Source organism: Athene cunicularia (genome assembly GCF_003259725.1).
Source record: "Athene cunicularia isolate RWA chromosome 2 unlocalized genomic scaffold, athCun1 chr2_part1, whole genome shotgun sequence".
Classification (NCBI taxonomy): domain Eukaryota; kingdom Metazoa; phylum Chordata; class Aves; order Strigiformes; family Strigidae; genus Athene; species Athene cunicularia.
In genome coordinates, this window is record NW_020799095.1 from 77,548,433 (window position 1) to 77,573,267 (window position 24,835).

The following is a 24,835-nucleotide window of genomic DNA, read 5'->3' on the forward strand; positions in this document are numbered from 1 at the left end:
TTTCTAGTAAGGCAGGCATATTTAACTGATTATTTAACAACATGGGAAGTCAGTCTTTCGGCCCAGGAATCTTTAAGTCATTAGAAATGACTTTGGTAAACATGCTCATTATCACTCCACTGGCTCAGGGCTGAGGCATCTTAATCGTGGAGGGGCAACTGCTCCTGATCACCACTGAACTCCAAACTCAGAGGAGTCAGAGGAGTTCTGGCCTCTCACAGAGCCATCTGACGAGCCGGTGGGTGGCAGCTTCATAACTCTGCCTAAGTGATATCGGTTGGGATATTTATCACCTTGGAATCACAGAATAGTTGATGTCAGAACAAACATCTGGAGATTGTCTAGTCCAACTTCTGCTCAAAACAGGGCCAGCCAGAGCATCTTGTTCAGGGCTCTAGGGGTTGGATTTTGACTATCTCAAAGGCTGGAAACTCCACAACCTCCCTAGGCAACCTGTGCCATTGCTTAATCACTCTCACAGTGAAAAAAGTGTTTCCTGATGTTCAGAGGGAACCTTTTGTGTTTCAGTTTGTGCCCACTGCCTTTGGGCCTTTCGCTGGGCAGAGACCCTGGCTCCATCTTCTTTGCACTGTCCCTTCAGGTATTAAATGCGCTCATGAGATTTTCCCCCCTCCACTTTTTCTTCTCTAGGTTGAACAGTCCCAGCTCTCTCAGCCTTTCCTCATATGAACAATGCTCCAGGTTCTTAATCATCTTTATGGTTTAGTTACAAGATAGCCTGGCAAAACCCATTCTCTTAAAACATTTATTAGATGAGGCCGAGATCAAGATTACCATTGCTGGACCTTGTAGTGAAGCACAGCAACTACTGTAGGTCTGAACATTTCAACCAGCAGCACAGCTACAGACAGAAAAGAGACGGAATTTTTGTTGTTGAATTTTTAACAAAAAGTTCAGCACTTACTTAATGGCTTCACACATGTCCAGTCCCATTTTCACACAATTCTTGGCATGATTTTGAAGAGATATAGGTAGTCCAGAAACACAGTAATAGCAGTCACCTAGGATTTTAATTCTCATACATTCATTTTCCTGGAGGAAAAAGAAAGGTAAGATGGTCACTTTCAACTTGAATTACATAAATGAAGGGTTACTGTTACAAAGACTGACTTAAATGATGTTAGGAAAATCATTCTACCTACGCCTGTTTCAGTAGAGAGAGATTTGGCTTGCTAAAAAAGAAGTGCTGTCAGAGTTTTGTACGGATGATTCCTCCATCTGTTATGGTCCTTAATGGGCAAAACAACGAAATAAGTTCACCGCAGAACATGTATCTGCAGTGTTGTTCACACCTTAGATTAAAAACTGAACCAAAGTATCATGTACTCAATTTAAATAAAGACTTTCTGTTTGAAATATGAAATCAAAAGACCTAGCCTTCCATATTTACATCTTTGAATATGTACTAGACAATACCTCCTGAAACTAGCAATCATAATCTTATTTCTGTCTTTTGTACTCTAAGGCAATGTAAACTTGTGGGGTTTTTTAACCAATCCTTGGAAAACAGTTTTGAACTAATAAAAAAACACAGAACATTTTAATCTGTTTTAGTGTTTCTGATTTCACCTTCACACACAGCATTAAGTTTGATGCAATTTTAATAAAAATGACACCTAAATAAACAGAAGAAAATCTTCTGATTGTAGTCTTCTGATAGAGTCTTTTCTTGAGTAATCAAGAGGCTGTGGTCAGTAAACAAAATCGCTTTGATCACAATTGTCTCTCTTGTCCTCCAGTCTCTTAAATGCTTTTTCAGAGATCAGAAAACCGGCTGTATCAGTCTTCAGTCCTGAGTTTCTTAAGCACTGTTACTGTAAAAAATCTATTTAAAGAGCGTTCATCTGCCATTAAGCTTTACTGGGCTCCATAAGCTGTCTCTATTGGTCCTATTAGAGAGAGCTATCTTGGGTTTCACAGATTGTCACACTGGCAGAAACACACTGTTGCACTCAGACCAGAGCCAGATTTTTTCTTCACACGTTTCAAGTCTAATCTTCCTGCCAAAGCCTCAGAAATGCTGCCAGAAAGTAGAAGAGTCCCCAGAAAGAAAAAATATTTTAAAGATGACTTATTTAAACTAACAGTAGCAGCCCAGTAGAAACTCACCTTTGCAATTTGATCAAACTTGCCAAACAGCTCATTTAGCATGTGCACCAATTCCCCTGGAGAACAGTCACTGGCCAGGCGAGTGAATCCCACAATATCAGCATACAAGATGCTACAATAGAAATTAAAAGAAACTTGGTCACAATTTCCTTCTGCAGAACTCCTATTTATCAAGCAACAGCAAAACCTGAAAGCAGGCATTATGGACTACACAGAGGTATACCGATACCCAAAACAACCACTGCTAAATGTAGAGCAATAAATATATTTATAGGTAAACCTACATTTACTTTTAAAGGCATTACATTTATAGGTAATATGTACCTATGTTTACCTCTATAGGTACTAACTTTGCAGATATTACTTAATTATTATTTATAGGCATTCTATGCCTGTATTTATTACAGTGTATTAAAAAAATAGAAATATTTTTCCTACTCACATATCAGCAATATAATAATGGTAATTATTTCAATGAACATCTTTATTCTCAGAAACTTTTTATCATTGTAGACATTTTCTGTCTAGATTTACTTGTCAGTGATATGCAGCATGGAAATCTTTGTTCACTTGTTACTCAGACTATTAAACTCAAGCTTGATTACTAAGATATTCAAGCTACAGACTATGTTTCTATTCACCAAGAAAACTTGACAGTTCCATAGAATCAAGCTATGGAAAAAGTAGCAAGTGAAAATGAACTTTAATCAGAAGTTCTGCAATGCTTGCTTTAAAAAAGAAATTTCTAAGAATGTCATTCAAATTAACTTGTCCAACCAAAAAAACAGGCAAAACAACATGTAAAGATGAAAGAATATTTAAAATAAATGATGAATTATTCTTCTTACTTCTAGAAATTTATAAGCAATAAATAATTATTTTGTCAACAGGCTATTTTATCTCAGGTACTGTGCAAAATACATATGTGATACAGCTACGTCTACTTCTGTTATATAAACCCTGAGAAATTGCTCCAGTTAAGAAAATTACGAATTTGGTATAATATAACTGACATGAATTACAATTCTGACTAGTATAGATGAAAGCAATATTTGGTACTTTAGCCTGAAATATTTAGACATTATGAAGAAAGTCGCTTAATGCATGGCTTTTTCCAAACAATTCCTTTGTATTATCAACTTTGTTGCTCTTCTGGAACGTGGAATTCTTAGCATTTGATCAAATTTATGGATACTAAAGAGTAAGTTGTTGAAAAACATATTAAAACAACTATTTTCTGAACTGTTCTCTTAAGACTTTCTTTTCAAAATTTTTCTGAATGTTGTTGACAGATTTTATTACAGTACAATACCTTACATTGGTGTGCCTTTTGACATACAAATTGTGGAAGTTGTTGGTATTTTCCAGCTGGCCTGCCTTGGGACCTTGTAACCTCTGAATGATCTCTGCTTTCATTTCCATGGCAATGTGAGCAGGCAATAAAGAAAGTAGAAGACGTTCCTAAAATTTAAAATAAAATGTGCACAAATTCTTTAAGAAGAACCAAATTGTTGGAGAATGGTTTGCAGAGAGCAAGGCCATGGGTCTCTGTAGGAGCTGATTGCAGCCATCTGAGGTAAACAAAGTAAAAAACCCAGGGTACAGTTATGCTAACAAAGGACTGTTATGTTAACAAAGAGAGAAACTGAGGTACACAATGGCCTTGAGTATGATGGTCAAAAACAACCTTGGGAAAGAAGGCAGGCCAGAAGAGGGAAGATGTTGTGACATACCTGAAATGCCACAAGGGGCTGGGATATTATAATGTAGACTTTTACATGTATCCAATAGATTTGTGAGTAGTATGCATGATTATTGCAGAGTGCTTATATAAGGTGTGATTTCTTTCAATAAAGTTGAAGCTTGCTCTATCATTCACATTGAATCGGCTGCTTGCTTCCTCTGCCTGCCGCACCAAATCAGTATGGAAGCAATACTGTGCAAGGAATACACTACTTTCAATATCCTAGAACATTCTGATGAGTCCTGAAATCAGGCATATGCCAGGTATGACCTCCAAAATTAATCTGTTCCTTGAAAAACTTGGCAGAGATATACACACAATTCCAAGTAATATGTAACTTCTTCAAGGTTTTGTGTATATTAGAAAAAGTGTAAGCTAAACTTAACATCTGAAGATATTAGGCATAGAAATCTACTCAATACCTGAGCAGAATGCAGGAAATATGGATCAATAAAGCAACAGCTGCAAGAACTGTTTAAAGGATTTCAGGGAAATGCAGTCCAATTCTAAAGGAATTCAGGGAAATGCAGTCCAATTCAGGAAAAAGTAGGCTAAATCATTTTTTTTTAAATGTATTTTAAATGTTTAGTCATACTTTTAACAGTTGTTAGACTGAAAATGAAAAGATATAATCAGGACACTGAACATGTTGAAAATGCTGGACTTTTGCAGACTATTTTGATATGTACTCTTCCCTTACTTATGTCATTTGACGAAATAAAGTTTTTTGAAAATACTAACCTAAAAGGAAATTGAATATTTAGAAAAAAACCTACATTTTTTTCCTTATCTTTTGTTGGTATCATACTCATAGTCTTCTCCTTGTAAAGCTCTCTTACATCAGTACATTTTAATTTTGCCCACTTTACCTGTGAGAGCTTTTCATTGAGTTCCTACTTCTCTGGAAAACTGGATCAACAAGGGAACAGATAGAACTCTGAAAAAAACCCCTTCCTGCTTTGATCATACTCCACCTCAAATCTGAACAGAAATTTCCCCTTTTCTCATAGGCAGAGTAGAGAGCCTAATTCTGGCTAAGTACAAAAAACAGAACCCTAAACTAGTGAGGAGGGTGAAAGCATCTGTAAAAGCCCGTAACAGTCAGAGAGAGAAACAGCTAAGTTAGAAAAGACGACAACCTCAAAATATTCATGGTCTGCAGGTGTTACTCACAGTGATGCGTTTTCTTTGTTCACAACATGTATTTTTGCAGAGTTTGCAGTTCTGTTCATGAAGATAGCAGAAGAAGTGTAACCATTAATCCAGTGCTCTGTCTGGGATAATTACTGCTGTTCAGGTTTAACGACCTTGAGTAGAGCATGGCAGTAACAGGGCTATAGAGTATCTGGTATTTGCAGCTACCTCGGCTATCTGTATCTGTCACGTATAATGAAGACTCCCCATTCCTGATAGCATTTGTGTACCTTTAAGTATAGCATTAGCTTACATGAGGCCCTATGAAGCTGATCCTGCACACACTTTGTGAAAAAATTCTATTTCAGCGAATCAAGACTGAATCTTGCTTTGTTGCTAAGTAATATTGAACTAATATTTTTTTTTCTTTGCTCTATTTTTTTTACTTTGGTGAGATCTAAAAATAATTTTGATTCACATATGTATGGACTGCTCTTTATTTTTCATACTGAGGCATATCACATAAACAGTAAGATGAGTCATGAAGTAAATGTTCAAGGAAAAGCATACCTGTCTCTAGCCTGACTAAAGGAGGCAAGAATAAAATAAAAGATGTACTGTTTTTCTACTGCTAGGATCTCAGTTTTTACACATTGTAACCGAGAGGAATATACACAATTGACTTTTCATCAAAATGCTAATGTGGTTTTATTTCTTAAATGCAAGATTAATTTAGTACATTGAGGAATTTCAGCAAGTGCACATCCAAGAGGATGCATATTTTCATTTCAAATGTAGTCCACTGGTGGAGGTATTTTGCTAACTTATAAAGAATGCCTGCAGAGCCAATGGATTTTTCTCCATAATGAAAGCTTACTCTTCTAAGTTGCTCTTTATCTAACAGAAAGTTGCTGTTCTGTGATGTACAGGATGGGTTAGCACTTGTTAAGAACTACCATTTAACAGTTAACAAAGAGGTGAGTGCTCTTAGCTTGTTTTACATCACTGTGTCATGTTGTACCATGGCTAGTAAATGCAAGCTAGTTCACAATCTTCCTATGACTCCATTATGATTCCAGACACAAAGTGAGGCAGGCACTCAACATCCAGGTTACTGCTTATGTCTTTGAAACACAGAGAGGCTGGCAAAAGGTCAAAGATAAAAGCAAGAAAAGTTTTCAAGAAAGCAATAGAAAAAGAAAAAGGTTTTGTAGGAAGCAGTGTGAAGTAAACTACAAGCTAAAGAAACATGAGAGGAAAGCGAAAACAGAAGGCCCTCATTTCGTAGGGTACAGCAGGAGAGGCAGGGTATTTCCCCTCCTTTTTCTCTCCAGCCCAGACCACTACTCCATTCTGCTTAAACATCCCAGTGAAGCTGTTCACCACACCAGAACTTACCTCCAAAGAATGTTTTCCTTCTGCCATTTCCACTGTACAGAGGAGAAGGTTACAACCAGAGGTGGCTTTAGAGAACTGCAGTCGGTGAAGCACACTGCAAAATACCCTGCCATGCCCAGTTATACCTAAAGGTTTCAGCCACCCTCTCCATCATACAGGCTGAGAGTGCTCACATTTCAGTCCCGAAGTTACTACTTGTGTAATAATGTATCAAGTCACATCTTACAGTTCACCCAGATTGTTAATTTTGTTTTTTTTTTCACTAAAAGACAATTTTGAAAGAAATGAAATCTCAACTATTTACAAAGAATGTGGCTGGGCTGGTCAGCTAACCAAATAGAAAATGGTTATAAATACACTGTTCCTCCCCTTTCTGCTAAGAGATTCTAAGAAATGCAAAGCATTTAAGAATACCTCTTCCTCCATATTTTGTCATCTCTGGTGGCTAAAAAGAGCATAGTGGAAGGATAAAAAACAATTACTACTGAAATTGTACTGACTGATGTTGTGCCCTGAAATTTCTTCAGACTGGAACAGTGTGAGGAACATAGCAAATCAAGACTGCTGGTAATGATGGCTTTTTATTTAATAATACATTATGTACTATTCTCTCAAAAAGACAGAAAATCTACACATCAAAACCTAGGTGAACTGACATACAAGACACTGACTGACTTTGAGACAAAACACTTGTCTGTGGTAGACAGAGAAGTCACTCTCAGTGGTACAGTCTGTAAGAAAAAAGCCAAAGTAATTCTGAATGCAGGTCAAGATGCACCATTTAAAAGTCTTTAGACCATAAGTAACATTACCTGCTTCTGGTGAAAAAGAAACTGCTATGTAATAGCAATATGTAAATAGCAATATGTAAATAGTAATAATTAAAATCCCCTCACAAATGTCATTCCCTGAAATATTACCAAGATGACCTTACAGCCAGTACCTGTGATTCATGCACACAAGACTACTTCCTGATTGTCCGTGTGTGTCTGAGGCTATGCTTTCCCCTCACTGCTCAAATCACTTGTAGCTGAGATCTTTAAGTCCCAGGGCTAAAAGACAAAGCACACGATCCATGAAGAGTACAACATTATAGTCTTTCAATACTGTAGGTTGAAGTATTCCTTTCTTCTCTGAACAAGACCATCTGGATCCCAGAAGATGTCTAGCAATCCCTGGTTTCTCTAAGGATTTGCAGTGGTATCTGTCAATCTGTTACTGTTCTCAAACTCTCACATCCAAGTCCATTTCCTTGCCAGAATTTTCCATGAATTATACAGATTACCTCAGGAGTCATTCCCAGTTACTCATCACTTCCCTAAAGCTTGATAAACTCTAGATGTTTGTTTAGTGAAAGTAAATTAGCATATCTCTGGTAAAGATCATAGCACTGTGTCTGTTTTTGCAAGGTGGCAATTGCATTTGCAGCATCTTGCACAATGGAGGTCATGCAGTTGTTATGCAGCAAGCCAGCAAAATATCCTCAAATGCGTGGTACGGTATATATTTTTAACTGCATAAATCACAAATCAAACACCTCTTGGCCTGAGTCAATAATGCTTTATTTATTTGCTCATTTCTGTTTTGTTATGTAAACTACCAATTCTGATTCACTCAGTTGTACAAGATTACATCACTAATCAACTCTTTACCGAAGCATAAACAATTCTAAGAATTTGTAGATTAAAAGGCCAAATATTCTTCCATCTACTCTGATTTCTTGAATAATATAGACAGTAGAATGTCATCATGGAGAAACAAAGCTATTCTGAGAGGGCTCACTACATTAAAATTAGTTTAGCACCTTACTCTCAATGGAGGGAAACTGTCCTTCAATGCAATTTACAGAACCAAGTACTGAACTCTCGAAGGGAGCAAGTCTTTCTTTCTCTCTCCCTCTTTCTCTCTCTCTCTCTTGTCTATGGAGTGAACTGCAGATTCAACTTTTGGTCTTACTGGAAGAAACGTCCATCTTCATTGCTGGGCTTCTGATGTTGAAGAAGTCTGCAGAAAAACTACATATATGTAGATAAATAAAGGATTATAGGGACATTTTTGGCTCTATAATCCCATATAAGGATATTTTTGTCCCTTAATGTCATTTAAGGCGCTGAATATTGAACTCTATTTAACTATGGGTTCGGTTTTGCTTTCAGATTCCTGTGGCATATGTCTAATCATCTATTTAGCAAGTTTGACAAACCAGATCAGTAAGTGAGCAGTAAGACTCTAGAAGCAACTAGCATATACATGCATCCAGCTTCACCACAAAGTTTAAAAATAAACATGGATAGAATAAAATTTTCATCTGCCCTTGAAATCTATCAAGAAATAATCACAGAATGAAAGAATAGTCTAGGTTGGAAAAGACACTGTAAATCATCCAGTCCAACCATTGACCTAACACTGACAGTTCCCAAATACACCATATCCCTCAGCGCTATGTCAACCCAACTCTTAAACACCTCCAGGGATGGGGACTCCACCACCTCCCTGGGTAGCCCATTCCAATGCCTAACAACCCCTTCTGTAAAGAAATGATTCCTAATATCCAGTCTAAAACTTCCCTGGCACAATTTCAGGCCATTACCTCTTGTCCTATCACTTATTACTTGGTTAAAGAGGCTCATCCCCAGCTCTCTGCAGCCTCCTTTCAGGGAGCTGTAGAGGGCCATGAGGTCTCCCCTCAGCCTCCTCTTCTCCAGACTAAACACCCCCAGTTCCCTCAGCCGCTCCCCGTACAACCTGTGCTCCAGACCCTGCACCAGCTCCGTTGCCCTTCTCTGGACACGCTCGAGTCATTCAATGTCCTTTTTGTAGTGAGGGGCCCAAAACTGAACACAGGAATGGAGGGGCGGCATCACCAGTGCCGAGTACAGGGGTCAGATCCCTTCCCTGTCCCTGCTGGCCACGCTAGTGCTGACACAAGCCAGGATGCCATTGGCCTTCTTGGCCCCCTGGGCACACTGCTGGCTCCTGTTCAGCCGGCTGTCAATCAGCACCCCCAGGTCCCTCTCTGACTGGCAGCTCTCCAGCCACTCCTCCCCAAGCCTGTAGCGCTGCTGGGGGTTGTTGTGGCCCAAGGGCAGCCCCCAACATTTAGCCTTATTGAATCTTGTGATTCCTGTTTGCACAGCAATGAAACAGCCATAGAGATGGTGATCAACAGGCTACTTGTTTGGCAAATTATGGTAATGTTTACCCAAATCTCATGCCCATTCTTTTAAATACACCTATTAGGATAAACATCTGTAAATTGTTTTTTCTTAAAGCTAACCTGGATTCATAACTGGGAGGGGAGATGGGTTTTGAAAATTAGGTGCTATTATCCTCTTAAATTTAGGCTATGTTAGTAATCTCCACCAACCTTATTACTTATACTGAGACCAATAAATTGTATTTTACACATACACACTGAGAAAAGTAATCAATCTTGATTACAGAGACATCAAGAGATGGAGAATTCATCAACTCCTTAGCTGCTTGTTCCAGTGGCTAATCAGCTGAACTGCTAAAAACTGATACAAATGTGTTCTGTATTTCGTACTTTGAAGTCTTGGTCCTGTTATATCTTTCTCAGCTCAAGATTAATGTCCACACTCTCCCTGTAGACATAAACACTGATCAGATAACTTAATTTTCTTTTTGATCAGGTAAACAGCCTTGGCTCCATAAATCTCCTGCTCCTAAATATTTTCTACACTTTCTTCTCTAAACCCTCAAGAACCTTCAAACATTTTTTGAAAGTTCATTTGATACAAATCCTAACATTGTGCTCCAGTAAAGAAAAACATAGACACACAGTCCCTTCTGCCTTATTCCCCTCAGTATGTCCATGGCTTACACTGTGCAACTTTCTGTTGTAACTGCTCTGGAGCTCCCTGTCTGCTATGTCTCTAAAATAATTTTCAAAGTTTCAGCCTTCCAATTTTCTCTTTATGAACAATACTCTTTGCTTTTAGAATTATGACTTTCCAGACAGTTTACTATAAACTGTCTTGATGAATATAGTTTATAAAGTATTTCATATGATGGTATTTACTATCAGACCAGTATTTGGCTTTTCTGCAAAAATTATTATAATTATCTTTACTTATCTCCTAGATCATTTATAAAAAATATAATAGCATAAAAGATAAGAACTGGTTCTTGCAGAACATGACACACATGCCAATTCACTGAACATCTCCACTGACAGTTTCCAGTTACCCCACTCAAATTCCATTAGAGTGTGCTCTTTTGAAGGGGACCAGTGTCAATACTTTCAATCAGGATGCCCAGCATCATTGCATCAAACATCTTACTGAAATCTACTGCTTTTGGAAAGTTACTTAAACCAAACCTGTTCCCCATTAAAAACTGAAAAGCATTTTCATATGACTCGATTTCCTACAAAGTTGTTGAGTACATCACTCTATTTCTTTCTGAATACAAAACAATCATAGCAGCATCTTTTATTTCATACTGATTGTTTCCCTATCTAGAGGCAGCCCCTTCCTTTGTTAGGATGGCTTTTATCCTGGAATACTTCCAAAACGCTGGCATCAGCCTTGACAAAAATAAGCAAGGATTTTTCCTGACATCTAGAAGTCTCCTACATATCACAACTTTTTACTAAACCATTTTTTTTTTACATATCTAATTGCTGCTTTGCTGTTACTTGGGGCTAGTACAGGCTTTAATGCCACAGCTGACATATTTTCTGATGACAGAATTGTGAACTCTTGCCTGTTCATTAACAGCCTGCTAAAGCGCTCCCCATTGCTAGCAACATTCATCTGTGATTTGTGTTGTTTTTTTTTTTCCTGTGGAAAATGAGTTTTTCCAAATCCCCAAGCACAGCACTGTAAGACTTTTTATCTTCATGATCCTGAAGGTGAAATTTCAAGGCTGGCAATGCCAGGAGCTGGTATCAAAACCAAAAAATCAATACACACATGTGGAATGAGAGAACCATCCTCTCATCTCAGTCCTCACTACTTCAACAGCCATGGAACACAATCCCCCCCATGAAGATGTTTTGCAGAAGACAAGCTGTAGGTGTTCAGGAGCTGCTGCGGTGAGAAAGGGAGCCTCAAGTCGGGGCTCTCGGCAGGGCAGTGCCCAGCCCCATGGCCAGGTAAGCGGGGCAGGCCCAGGGTGACTGCCAAGGGCCCAGGTCACCAGCCCAGACCATGGTGATAACACATGTCCACCCAGGTGCAAGGACTGGACCAGGGCCAGGGTGAGTCCCTGCAAATGTAGTTGACATCTAGCCAGTCACCTTCATCTCCAAATAACTCTAGAGCTACCTGAAAGCACTGCCTCACTGCAACGGTTTCAGTGTATGGGTCTGAAAGCTCATTTATATGCACAGGCTCAGCACATATTTGGCAAAGACAAATTCCTTCAAGGAACTTAGGGGATGCTTAATGTTTATGCATAGATTACAGCTTGCATATGCAGGCTGTCTCTGACTAATTTTGCAAAGGAGGTTCAATTCACTACACCTTCAGAATACGTGCCTATCCTGTAGCTGTTCAAGAGACAAGTCATCAAACAGCAAAACAATAGAGTAAAAACAGAACATAATGACATAGGCAGCCAGAGCTGCTCAATTAATTGACAAAATTTCAAGGTTTGTTTCTGTCTGATCCTGTTAACTCTTGATTTAAGTTTTATATATCTCAAGATCACTGCTGAATAGACAGATGCAGCACTTTGCAAAGAATCTGTTTGATGAGATTAACATGGTTATTACTGTATCAGCCTTTAATAATGGTGAAGTATTCCAACGCTGGCATTTGCTCAGTACAATTCTAAACAATAAAACCCTTAACTCCAGCAAATTTAATTCCACATTTTGATGAGGTTTATGTTCTTTTTTTCACTAGAAATGAGCAACACCATACAAAGCTCTCTCTTCATGTCTTTTCTTTCTTCCAAACCATCCATGGAACATGTCAGGGAAGATATTCAAGAGCACTGCTTGAAAGGCACAGCCCTTTCCATGAAGACAGAGATTTCCTGTTCAGTTGCTCAGTTTAGAGTCAAGCCTTGTGGTTGAAAGCATCAAATCCAAAAATATTTTTAAGGCACACCACTGCACTTAAATTAGAGGATCACGTCTGAAGTACATTGACACAGCATAGCTCCTCCATGCTCTTCTAGTTAGAGTGAAACTGGTTGTTTTTAATCTCAGACTTTGCCTGCTAATTTTTCAGCCATCTGCTTAGAGAATACCAACTAAGCACACAAGAATGGATTTCCTTCTGTATTTCACTGGTAATTTTTCAATATTTTATGTTACCACACAGGTACCACACATTTGTGTAATCAGATGTTAGTCACCGCACAGAAGGATCAAAACCAAGGATCATTCACCCAACTATGCCTGTCAGGAGCCCACAAACACTTCAAAGAGGGTCAGACAGAGCAGTCAGAAGCAGGGCCAGACAGCAATAAAAATGAATTAAAACTCTCAATCTCTGCATTAGATTAGTCAAGAATATAGGTAGATAATAATTGGTTTGGCCCATACAACAACCTATTTAAATGGAGGGAGAAGTTTATTCAAGCAGAAGCTAATTCAAGAAATTTATTTCATCCATGTATGAATGAAAAGTGAGCCTACGGTAAGGATCTGTCCTACTTTTTGTGAAACAGCAATTATAAATTTTAATGACGCAAGCTGTATATTTTAACACCTTTTTTCTGAGCAGCAGTAAGCATCACCGTTCATTCAACAACTCACTTCCTAGCCTTGAAGACAGAGGAAGCTGACTCACACTAGGTAGAAGCTAGAGAACAGGCAGATGTCTGGAGGGTATACACTGTTACTGCATTCATAAAGCAGACCTTTTATTTCCTTACAATGGTCGAAAGAAAAGGGAACAATAATGATTTTCATTATATGTCTATCTCTGGAATGAATGTTTCTCTTTTGCTTATACACAGAATACATGTCTTGTAGAAATGTCCCAACTGCTCTTTAATGATTGTATTCACTAGCTACTAAATACAGAAAGTTTTAAGTGATGAATTTTGCTCCCATTGGAAAGTAAACAAGAAATACAGATCTTTGAAAACCAATTCTATTTATTTTGAGAAACCTGATCAGGAATAAAACCAGTAACTTACTGTATGGCAGATATATGCTAAACTATTCATGAACATCTTAATACTAGGCCTAACCACATAATTTATTAGCATAAATAGTAGCAAGGGTTAAAGCTTTCAGAATTATCTTGGGTTTATTTTCTAAAGCTCCTAAAACACATTTTCCATGTTACTGTCTGTACAATTCTCAGAGGTATGGTAGGTTCCAGAGGTATTTAGGTATATATGGATGTAGGCAGAAACTCAGGCTTACTCCACAGACGGACTAGGATGGTATAATAAATAGACTTTCAAGTGCCTTGTCACCTAGGGAGAGTCGATCCCAAGAGTACAAGCAGTAAGACTATGTGTGTGATGCACAGAGAGGACAAGAATCCTAAAAATATGACTTAGAAAAAGTAGAGATGAAAGGGGAGGCCACATCAATAGGAAATGCCCAGAAAAGGGTGTTGCTTATGATTCTATACTTAAAGCCACCGGGTGCTTAGCTCCAGGATATAAGAAGGCACCATTATTCGCCTGGGACTCTGTTGTAGACGAAACAGTCTAGAGTCAGGGAATTTTAATTGAATTAATTTATTGCAAACAAAACCCAAACCTCTCATTGCTGATTGCAGTTTTGAAAAAATAAAAGAAGAAAATAAACACTGAGACAAGCACTTACACAAACTTCTATCCTCTGCACTTCACGGTCCCAATTTTCCCTATTTTTGCTGTGGATTATACTCAGTCCACCAAAATTCATGCGACAAGGTGACAGGCAGTGTAGGAAGTTGAGGTGGTATCTGTGATGGTTTATTTCTGCCACTGTGCACTTAACCATTTTTGCTGCTCTATGCTTAATGGTTCCTGCTGCCCTTTTCCTCAGTGTCCCTGCTCCAGCCTGGGACATTGATGGGCTACAGCCCCTCATGGGTGTAGTACCCTCTTCTGATGCAGAGTCCTCTACACACAACAGCTTGTCTCCAGCCTCCAGCTGCTGCCTGTTTCTGTCTGAACTGTTTGGGCATATGTACCGTGGGCCACTGACTAGATAATGTTTTGGTGATCAATGGGAAAGTTTTTGTACATGAAATATTTTTCTCCATGGTTGTTTTCATGAGCTCCATGGTAGGCTGAGGCAGCTTTGACTGGCATGTGGCAATTCACAACCTCCCCGCACAGCTCACTGGCGCAGCCCCTTGCAACCTCCTGCCGCTTCACGCAGGCTCAGTACAGTGCTGCAGAAATAGGGTGTCAGCTCCAGAAGTTTTCGTGTTTGAACAGGAGATCCAGAGGTTAGACAATGCACTCCATGAGTGTGTATTTGAAACAGTCCTGTGCCAAGAGACCTCCTCTCTCTTCAAATCCCCAAGGAAAAATGCTTATCAGTGAGTATGGGATTATTTGGAGGTAGAGCCCTATCAGCCTTTTCAGGTGAAGCTAATTCCCTCCAAAATGAAACAATTTAAAAATCACTGAAGCATGTACTAGTATTCCTGTCTCCGCAGCGCTCTGGGTGAACTCCCTAACCCCAGGCTTCTGAACAAGGGCTGCTGTGCTCTCTCTTTTTCTCTCATGGGATGTATAATCCAATGGAGACATTTGGTGAACGTCCTTCAACACACGGAAACGTGGGTCCCAGATTGTCCTCTTGTGGGATTAAATCCAGACTCACAGCTATCTAAAAGCCTCACATGTTGAGGAGTTTTATATGGGTCTAATTCTTCCCAATCCCACATTTTCTTTCTATTGTTCTTGAATCCCAGTTTACACACTGATGCCAAGCATATTTGTACATGTGAATATGAATTAAATACACTGTAAAAACAAATACCAAAGCTTCAACTGATTGATTTTGACAGCATTATTTCTAATGGCAAATATTCCATGGATTAATTAAATCTCTTCTATCGTTACTGCATTTAAATAACTTCCAAAATTCTGAGAAATTTGGAAATGGTTTGTGACTTATTTATCTGAAATCCATTTTGATAATTTCCAGCATACATTAATATACCCATGCCTTTATTTAATTTGATGAATTTTGAAACTCCACATTTTAAACATGGATTAACACATCTACCCTTCAGAAAAACATGTTGACAATGAGGATTGTGTTGCTGTTCAGAGATAAAATTAATGGAAACCAGAAGATAATTTTGAAGACACACCCTTTTCTAGGTATATATAATAACTGATAATATTTTACCACATAATTCACAAGATCATAATTTACTATTTATCACTGAAACCTCAGTAATACAGGCACATAATGCTGACTATTTAGCACACAGGAAACATAATGCCTGGAAAAGGAGGCAGAACTTAAAATTTACATCTTTAGTGTAACAGGATGCTTATTTTTGTATTTGACTCGTTCCATTTCTCTTGGTGAAATTTTTTTACTGCTTAATAACTCTTTCTGCATGATACTAGCAAAGGTTACAGAATATACACTTCTTTTTCACACTAGCATTGCCGTTCTCACTATTTACACTATGTAACTTTGAAGAAAATGGGAAAAAAATAAGCCTTTTGTATGTTTTTAGCCATTTGTAGTAAGAAATGCTATAAAACACACTTTTTGATTTTTATTAGCACACTATTGTTATTAGTAAGCCAAAGGAAGCCAATTTCCTTTTCAACCCTGATGTGGCAAAGCTTCTAAGGCACACCTTAAAATGGTCATCTTCCCCATGACAGCCTCATAGCTGTCCTCGGCAGCACTTGCACTGCCACGTCCAGCACAGCTTAGCAACATGCAAATGCTAAGTCCTGCCAAGGATCCACACAACATGTGCTAACTACATTGTGCTCTGATGAATCAGGCCTTCCTACAGAAAAGTGCCCTATATGTTCGGTTTGGGTCACTGCAGAACTTGCTGTCTGTAGTTTACAATCTCAGTATTAAAAAATAACTGTGGTGGGTTTTTTTTTTTTTTTGTTTTTGTTTTGTTTTGTTTTGTTTTGTTTTGTTTTGTTTTGTTTTGTTTTGTTTTTTTTTCAAGGGGTGTGACTGGAAGAAAGGAAAAGCAAATGTTATTCTCCAAATGCTGCACTCCAAGTCAAGTGGATCCATCTAAATGAGAGCCACTGAGAGGTGCAGCAGAAGGAGTCATTCAGAAGACAGGATGGAGCAAGCAGGGAGAGAGCTCAAAAGAAGCAGGGTATTACTCTGCTGCAGTGCAACTGACTTCTGCAGAGCAGACTGTCAACCAAGTGTGAAGGTGACAAGAATACTTCCTTGAGACCCAGAGGGACTTACTGAAGTTGTTTCAATGCTGGAAGCCACTAGAAGCTATTGAACTAGAAGGGCTTTCTAGAAGAAGGCTGGTGGAAACTGCCCTGCAAGGATTCAGCGAGAGATTTATTTTTAAATCTTGGTATTTCCTCTGTTTCATCAGCAATTCTGATTTTCTTTGGTTGAAGAGTTAACTTATTATAAATAAGTTAACTGTGCTGTGAATAAAACCCATTTTTTTTTGAGACTGGCAGTTATTCCACCCAAGGACCTATATGAGTCATGCTCATACATGTGTGGTTTAAAGTTTGAATAAACTCTCTCAGTGATCCTGCAATGTTAAGCCTTTGCAGCTGTGCCTACTGCTGTATGGACTGCATCCCATGAAATGAGCAAATCTTAAAAATTATTTCGGGGTAAAAGCTTGTTTCGTATTTGGGTAAGAGAAACTTTGGTCGCAAAAGCTCATCCCTTAGATCTTAACAGCTGCTGTTCAAAGAATGACACTGAATATACACAAGGCAATTCTTAGTTAAAGCTTGACAGACAAAGGTCGGCATCTTACCTGTCTAGTGTGGTATCAGTTTCTTTGCTATTCCCCTGTATCCTTTTCCTTGTGTAGTCTCCAAAGAAGCCTGGCGCTTTGGTCTGAGACTGTATGCTGAAATACTGACAGCTGTTTCAGTGCAAGTGGTCCATCTTTCTTTGGCAAACCTACAGCTATTCCAGTAGGGCAAAATTCACTGGATTCAGGACAATAATAGCCACCCAGACTATTCCTCACATCTTCCAGCACAACTTCTTCAAAGTTTGTTTTTCTCTCAGTAGTAAGGGGAAGGTGACATTTTGGTAACTTCCTCTGCTGGTTTTAGCTAGCTTTCCTCAACTATAGGTTCATATTTGCATTCTGCAGGTGCTTGTTTCTAGTATCTAACAGCAGCACATTGAAAGGATGACTTCCCAGATGTACCTTTCTCATCTGAGTGGAAATCCAACAGCATATGCAATACTGTATTTTCATGTTTCAGCTTCCAGTGCAGAAGAGAGTAAACAGAAAGGAACAAAATATGGCCCAGGAGCAACTGGAAGACCAGCAATAAATGTTTCTTCAGCGTGACGTAGGAAACAAAGGAAAAATGGAGGCTAGATTTAAAATACGTTCAATTACCAATATGATGGGTTTGCTTTTTTTTTTTTTTTTTTAAATGGTCAACAAGTAAGCATGGGGCTACAGGAAAATCTGGGGCCCAAGCTACACTGCAAGTTGTAGCAATAAACATAGTTGTTATTTTCAAACACTAGCCAGAAACATTTCTATGAAGAAGTAAGGGAAAATGTCTGCTATTAATTTTACTGTAACAATTGGTCCTACCTTCAATATCCATGTCATTCCATAAAGAAAGCTATCTGGCTACAGTAAAGCAAGAAAAAACCCAACAAACCTGCACATTATGAATTCCAGTAAAATGACTCTTTCAGCATTCTTCTCATCTTCTAGAAATGTACATAAACTGCCATCTGTATAGTTGCATGAAGGCTTTATTTTATACATGAACAGAGATCTAAAAAGATCTTACATAACAAATCAAATTTATTTACAGATTTACCTTTGGTAACATAAAGCTCACCATAAAAGCTGACAGATCTCCGTGATATGGTGTACTATGTAGCACTAAAGCACTTCTGTGAATAACACTCTGCAGACTGATGGAACATGCTCCAACAACAAATTATTGCTTCTATGACTTGTACATATTTTATGGTTGATAAGCAACTTCCACTCAAATCGTTACTTCTTGGATCAATGCAGTAAAGCTACTTTAAAAATAATCTGAGCATAAAAGAAAATTAAAGGGACATAAGAGGGATTTTTTTTAAAAAAAGACATTTAAAAAAAGAATTCTCAATGGGGAGAACTAATCAAATTAAAAATACTTGATCATGCAAAGGCATTTGCCCTGTTCTATGACTGCACACTTTCTTCAAGACCGTTTTGTGAGGGATTTTCCCTTCCAGAAAGCCAGGCAGCCCATATCAAGTGAATCATACTCACACAACAGGATCACTAAAACCTTCAAAGCATGCTTAGTTTTTTCTCTACAAAAACTGTCTTGACTTTCTTCCATATCTCACCCTCACCCAAATGTGCAGTGATCTTATATTCTACTTCCACTAATATTCCCAAAACAGACATTGGGTTTCTAAATTGGTAGTCCTCTGATCTCCCCCGGAGCTCTGACAAAACTGGCATCGCAGTTGCCTCCCTCCTGTCCTGCAGCATCAACACAGCTCTTGGTGAAAGACACCACACAAGAAGTACCAGCAGTATTTCAGCTGTTTCATTCCTGAACTTATTTAGATCTCTCTGCTGAATACACAGATATAAGGATTTATTACCACTTATTTTATTTAGTCTATCTATTCCTTGACCTCTCCTCCTCGCACTTCACCTTGAGATAAATGTTGGAATGAGTTTTCCATAAATGTGGGAAACCCCTTTCTTCCACAATGAATGCAGAAACATAAAATAAATTATTTACTATGGGGAATTACATGGCATCCTTCCTGAATATGAACTTACTCTGAAAAAGACAAAACAGTTCATTTTTGTACAGTTAAAAAAGTACTTCATGATACTTTCTAGTCATTGTTATAATATTTCTCTTTTCAATGCTAATTTAATTTGCCAAAAAGATAAAAAATATTTTTCTAATTTTTCATTATCCCCTTTCATATAAGCAAAATTTTAGATGTCCTTGTAGTTATTTAAAATTACTCTATTACCAATTTGCATTCATGATAACAAGGTAATAAACATTAAAAATGGATTTTTTTTTTTTTTTTTTTTTTTTTTTTTTTTTTCCTTGTGATTGAGAACTAGCAGGTCTAGAATCAGCTAAATTAATACTTTGCTTTCAGTGGTGGAGGGAAAGTAGCTCTATTATGCTTGATTATTAAAATGTTAATTTACTTTCAAGAAGACAAAGCAGGTAAGCTACACAACACATCCTAGTCCTTTAAATCTTCTAACCATTTCTTTTTATATGCCCTAAAATTCTGATCAACAGGCACCTGAATTCACCGCACGTGGCTTACAAGAGTGGGTACAAGTGTGTTTAAGGCATGACTAGTGATGCCTTTCTGAATAAGTGCCTAAGTTTGTTCTTCTGTTGGTTTTGTGTGTGTGGTGAGGTTTGGGGGAGGGGATGGCTTACAGCAGTGGCACCCTGTGAGAAACTGCTTGAAGCTGCCCCAGCTCCAACCTTGACCCACCTCTGGCCAAGGCTGAGCCAATTAGCAATTGTGACCGTGCATCTGTGATAACATATTTAAGAAGGAGAACCTGAGAGGAGGAGTTGGAGTTGTGAGGAGGACACAGATGCCAACACTGTGGTCAGTTGAAGAAAGGAGGCAGGGAGGGGGAGGTGTGCTGAAGCAGAGACCCCCTGCAGCCCATGGTGAGAGGTCAGGCTGTGCCCCTGCAGCCCATGGAGGTCACTGGTGGAGCAGATGCCCACCTGCAGCCTGTGGAGGACCCCACACCAAGCAGGTGGCTGCACCCAAAGAAGGATGGTACTCTTGAGGGAAGAGCTGCTGCTGTTGTAGTTCAGCACTGGGAGGACTATGACACACGAGGGTTCCCCATGCTGAAGCAGTTCAGGAAGACCTGCAGCCTGTGGGAAGGACTCACATCAGAAAGTTTATGGAGGACTGTCTCCCATGAGAGGGATGTCACACTGCAGCAGAGGAAGAGTACAAAGTCCTCCCCTGAGGAGGAATAAGTGAAGTGGCAGGACTGACCGCAAACCCTATGCTCTGCCCCCTGCACCACTGAGGGGGAGGACGTAGAGAAATCGGGAGCAAAGCTGAGCCTGGAAGAAGGGAAGGCTGGGGGGAAGGTGCTTCTAAGGTGTAGTAATTCTCACTGTTCTACTCTGTTTCTTGAGTGGTGGTGGTGTTTGAAGTAAACTGATGTTCTTTTTCTTCCCAAATTAAAGCTGTCTTTTGCCTGTGACCATATAGGTGAGTCATTCCTCCCTGCTCTTGTCTCAATCCTGAGCCTTTTGTTGTAAGTTGTCCTCCCCATCCCTGAAGGGGAAGGAGTGAACAAGCTGCTGAGTGGTGCTCAGTTGCCCTCTGGGCCCAAACCATGACAGCCCTATTTGTGATTTGTAGAATTAAGTACTGTTTACCAACTTACAAGTTCAAAAAGGCACAGATATGACAGAATACTTTAAATTTGTATTTTTCAAGCTCCTTGAAGCTGAGACTAGCATCATGAAATTAAAATGAATCAAAAAACAAATTAAAGAAACTCTACCATGCCATCTTTTTGCTCTGATGTAATTCATTACAATACTCTTATATATATAAAATACTTTCATTTCAATAATACAGTGTATTCAACAATGGATGCTACTTAACATTCAAGTATAAGTTATCCTACGTTGTCTAGTCCCTTTGAAAAAAGGCAGTTAACCCAACACCATAGCTCTACGGTTGAAAGGCTAAAATCTTCCTTTTCTGAATGAAGAAAACTGACAAGTATGTTCTCCTGCATGGGAACCTGGAGCAATGGGGACAGAATGGCAACACTGCAAAAGTTATCATTACCACAAAGCAATGGGTACAGTGGGGTTACAGCAGCCCTTGAAGTGCCATTTGATAATTTGCTCAACAGCACATCCTTCGCTGAGGGGTAAACAACCCTGCATCCCTGTTAACACAGGCAGTGACTCAGAAGTAGCTGTCACTACACTCACCCTGCAGCTGATGCCACAATGTTCCCAATGCCAAATCTAACTCACAAAATAAAAACCTCCTTAGAGGCCAATTTAATTATTTTATTTTTTTTTCAGTATGTTGGCTTTTCAGACTCAGAAACTGATTCATTCACAAAGACTAGGCTAAGCACCTGACCATCTCAAGCACACATTTCCATGGAATGAAAACCTTGCATTATATCATACCAGTAATTATATTTTCTTTCCTGTTCCTTAAAAATGTGTCTTTATTACCTACCTATATTAACAGGTTGACATTCCAGTATCATTTAAGATAACTGAAGAAATGCAAGTCAATTTGTGCATTTCAGAAATAATAAAGTTGACTTGTCAACTAATGCTAGATTTTTCAGTTACATTACCCACTGTTTCTTCCTCTTGGTGAAAATGTGTCTCATTACAGGTAAATGACTAGTTGTTGTGTTATTTTTAGTGGAAGGAGTTTAATTTATAAAAGAAAGTTTCAGATATTATGTCTGGAAAAGGAGGAAGGCAGTGAGTCACTTCAAAGATGACAGTGATGTGTAGAGTCTATGCTTATGTTGAAGAGCGACAGAAGGGTTTTGGCAATGATTCTCTGAATTCAGTAGCAATGCAGCTCTTATCTAACTGTAAGAAATGTGATATACTAGACAAAGGCAGTGACTGAACCATATGCTAATCTTGTATTAGATTTTTCACGAGTATTAAAGAAACCACACTTGCTTGAAAATTACTGTTTCACGGTAAATCTCTTTATGAAATCATCTCCTAGAAAAGGTGGAAGAATGTCATCTGAAGCATGGATATAAAGATGAAGAGGGTACGTAAGTTGACAGGAGGAGGATGCAGAAATAGGTACGAGTAGCTAGTTGGGAGAACTTTGGTCAAGTACTTTTGTGTACTGAATGTTTGGCCCTTCCTACACATAGCAAAGGTACACAGGCTATACCAGCAACAGCCTTTCCAGATCTGAAACCACAGCCTGAGTAATGTGGTTTTGAAGTCTGCTGTTTGTGAACGTTAGGACTTTTTCTGCTTTGCGCCTGCACCACAGCTGTTTGCTATGATTTAAAGAGAGTTTTCTGAATGTCTCATAATAATTTTCAGTGAGGATTACAATTGTTTACATGTTTTTAAATCTGAAAAGTACCACTGAACTAGATCAATTAATGATCAAATCAAAGCTTTCTGAAACAAGATTTGAGGGATCCCCTGTAATGCTCTGTCAGGATCAGTCATCTTCAGAGTATCTGGTGATACCTGTAAGAGGATAAAAATCCTTTGATGTATGCTGCTAGGGCTTTCTTGATTTTAACAGTGATGTCAGTGAACAGGATCATATTTTCATGTGATTTTGGGGGTTAAAAGGATATTGAACCTCTTTTGAAAACTTTCAATCTACTTTCAGTAGAGGCACACATTGTGGCTGCTCCTTCAGCTCCCTCTGTCTTACAAGTTCACCCTGTCTCTCATGTCTCTCCACAGTTCACAGTTTAATTGTCTAGTTGTCCTGCCTCATCGCATATGTAAGATCCCAAAACGGTTGAAGTCCTTACACATTTCCATAGCACTGGAATTTTTTATCTTGTCACTGAAACTCTGATCACTTAGTTTATCCCTACTGGTATGGAAAACAATGACATGCTTTTTCTGGAAATCACTGTAAAGCATCACTATGACACTTATCACATGGCTTCTACATTTTTATCATAATCTAGAAAAGTCGCTCTCTTCCTCAGAATGGATGGCTATTTTCCTACACATATTCACAACATACACTTTTTATTTTTACCAAAGTTTCAACAAGCATCAAGCTGACTTGATTCTTTATTTTCAAAGTATGTCCTTGACAGCTTATCATAAATTTTGCAGATCTTACAACTGCCTGCATTTTAAGGCATCCCAAACATTGTGGTTCTGCTTAGCAGTTATCAGTTTCCTGAGATTCATCTACTGCACCCATGTTTGCATTTCAGACATAGTACACTATGGCACTACTACTTCCTTTTCTCTTAGGTGCTTTTTCATTCATACTGCTCACACCTGTGAGACAATTCACCTTCAGCCAGTCATATCTTTAAAATGTTGATGTATGCTATGCAACAGTGTACCTATGTCTTTTGCATGCTGGATAATAATTTTAACAGAATGAAAATATTTAGGAAGAAACCGTGGTAAAATGATTTATGTGAGTTATAGTACATCTATTTATAGCACTGCAGTCTTTTAATGATAGTCTGTTGGCATAATTGAGAATCCTTGCACACGGTTCGGACGAAAACACTGACAACAATAATATTTAATTGCATTTTATATGCAAAAATTAATGGGACTTCAGCTAACAGAATGTTATTTGTACGCTACTGATTCTAAATTGGGTTGTGACATATCGTTTGTTCCTCAGACTCATTGAAGATGCACACATTAATTTACAAGAACTCTAGAAAATTCATATGGGGAAGAAAAATTATCTCTAGAGTTTACACAAAATGAGGAAAATAGAAAGAAAGTTTATCACAGGACACCCAAAAGATAAGCAATCAACTCTCATTAGAAAGTCATATATTAACAGAGAAAAAACAAAGATTACATATAAAAGAAAATTTAACATAAAAAGCTGGTATAAAAAGAAAAACAAAAGCTTGTGATTTTGTTTCAATTATCAGCTTGTGATTTTGTTTCAATTATCTTGTTAGCGCAATAAACCCCCCCCAGACATCCTTGGACATATTTGCAGAGTTATTTGCATGTCACAATAACAGTCCCAGGCACACTAACACTTCCACCTTCTATTTTTATAACTACTACAACAAGATGAATGTATATTTATCCCTACGGTACCAGAAAACATATGTTCATTCTTAATGTATGGTGACCATGCAAGGATGTATTTTAAAATAACCTGGGAGAATATCTTAAAATGAAGGAAGACTACTGGTACTTTTTTTTTTTTTTTTTTTTTTTTTTTTTTCTAAATATGGAGAGAAAATGGAGTTGTTATTAATCTAAAATTCCATTCTTCACAGACAGATTTTGTCCAGCAATCTCTAAGCTCTGCATTGCAAAATTGGAGATGAGGAGTTACTCGTCTGGAGTAAACCTCTTTACTGTAATTGTGCTTTTAAAGAGTGTTGTCATTGTGGATTGTATTACAGCTGTGCATAAACCCTACAAGTACAAGGCTTTTTAAAAATTAATTAAAAAAAGAAACGTAGCCCCAGTTGTTGCAGCGTTATCAGCCCTGGGTTGCCTGAGGGTTTCCTTCAATGCTGTAAAGGGCAGTATTAAAGGTATCTGTGATGGACCGACTCATGCACAAAACCAGATGTGACCTATAAAGCA

The 24,835-nt window shown here is 38.4% G+C and overlaps 1 protein-coding gene across 1 annotated transcript in view; it reads right to left on the reverse strand.

Annotated features, from left to right (window-relative positions):
• The window catches only part of ADCY2 (adenylate cyclase 2), a 214,011-nt gene that overhangs the window by 78,301 nt on the left and 110,875 nt on the right, over window positions 1-24,835 (reverse strand). Inside the window, exons 5-7 of the mRNA XM_026841391.1 lie at window positions 3,443-3,591; window positions 2,131-2,242; window positions 926-1,053 (exon numbers count right to left, since the gene is read on the reverse strand). Of these exons, the coding sequence (XP_026697192.1) occupies window positions 926-1,053; window positions 2,131-2,242; window positions 3,443-3,591 (389 nt within the window). The remainder of the gene's footprint in view (window positions 1-925; window positions 1,054-2,130; window positions 2,243-3,442; window positions 3,592-24,835) is intronic.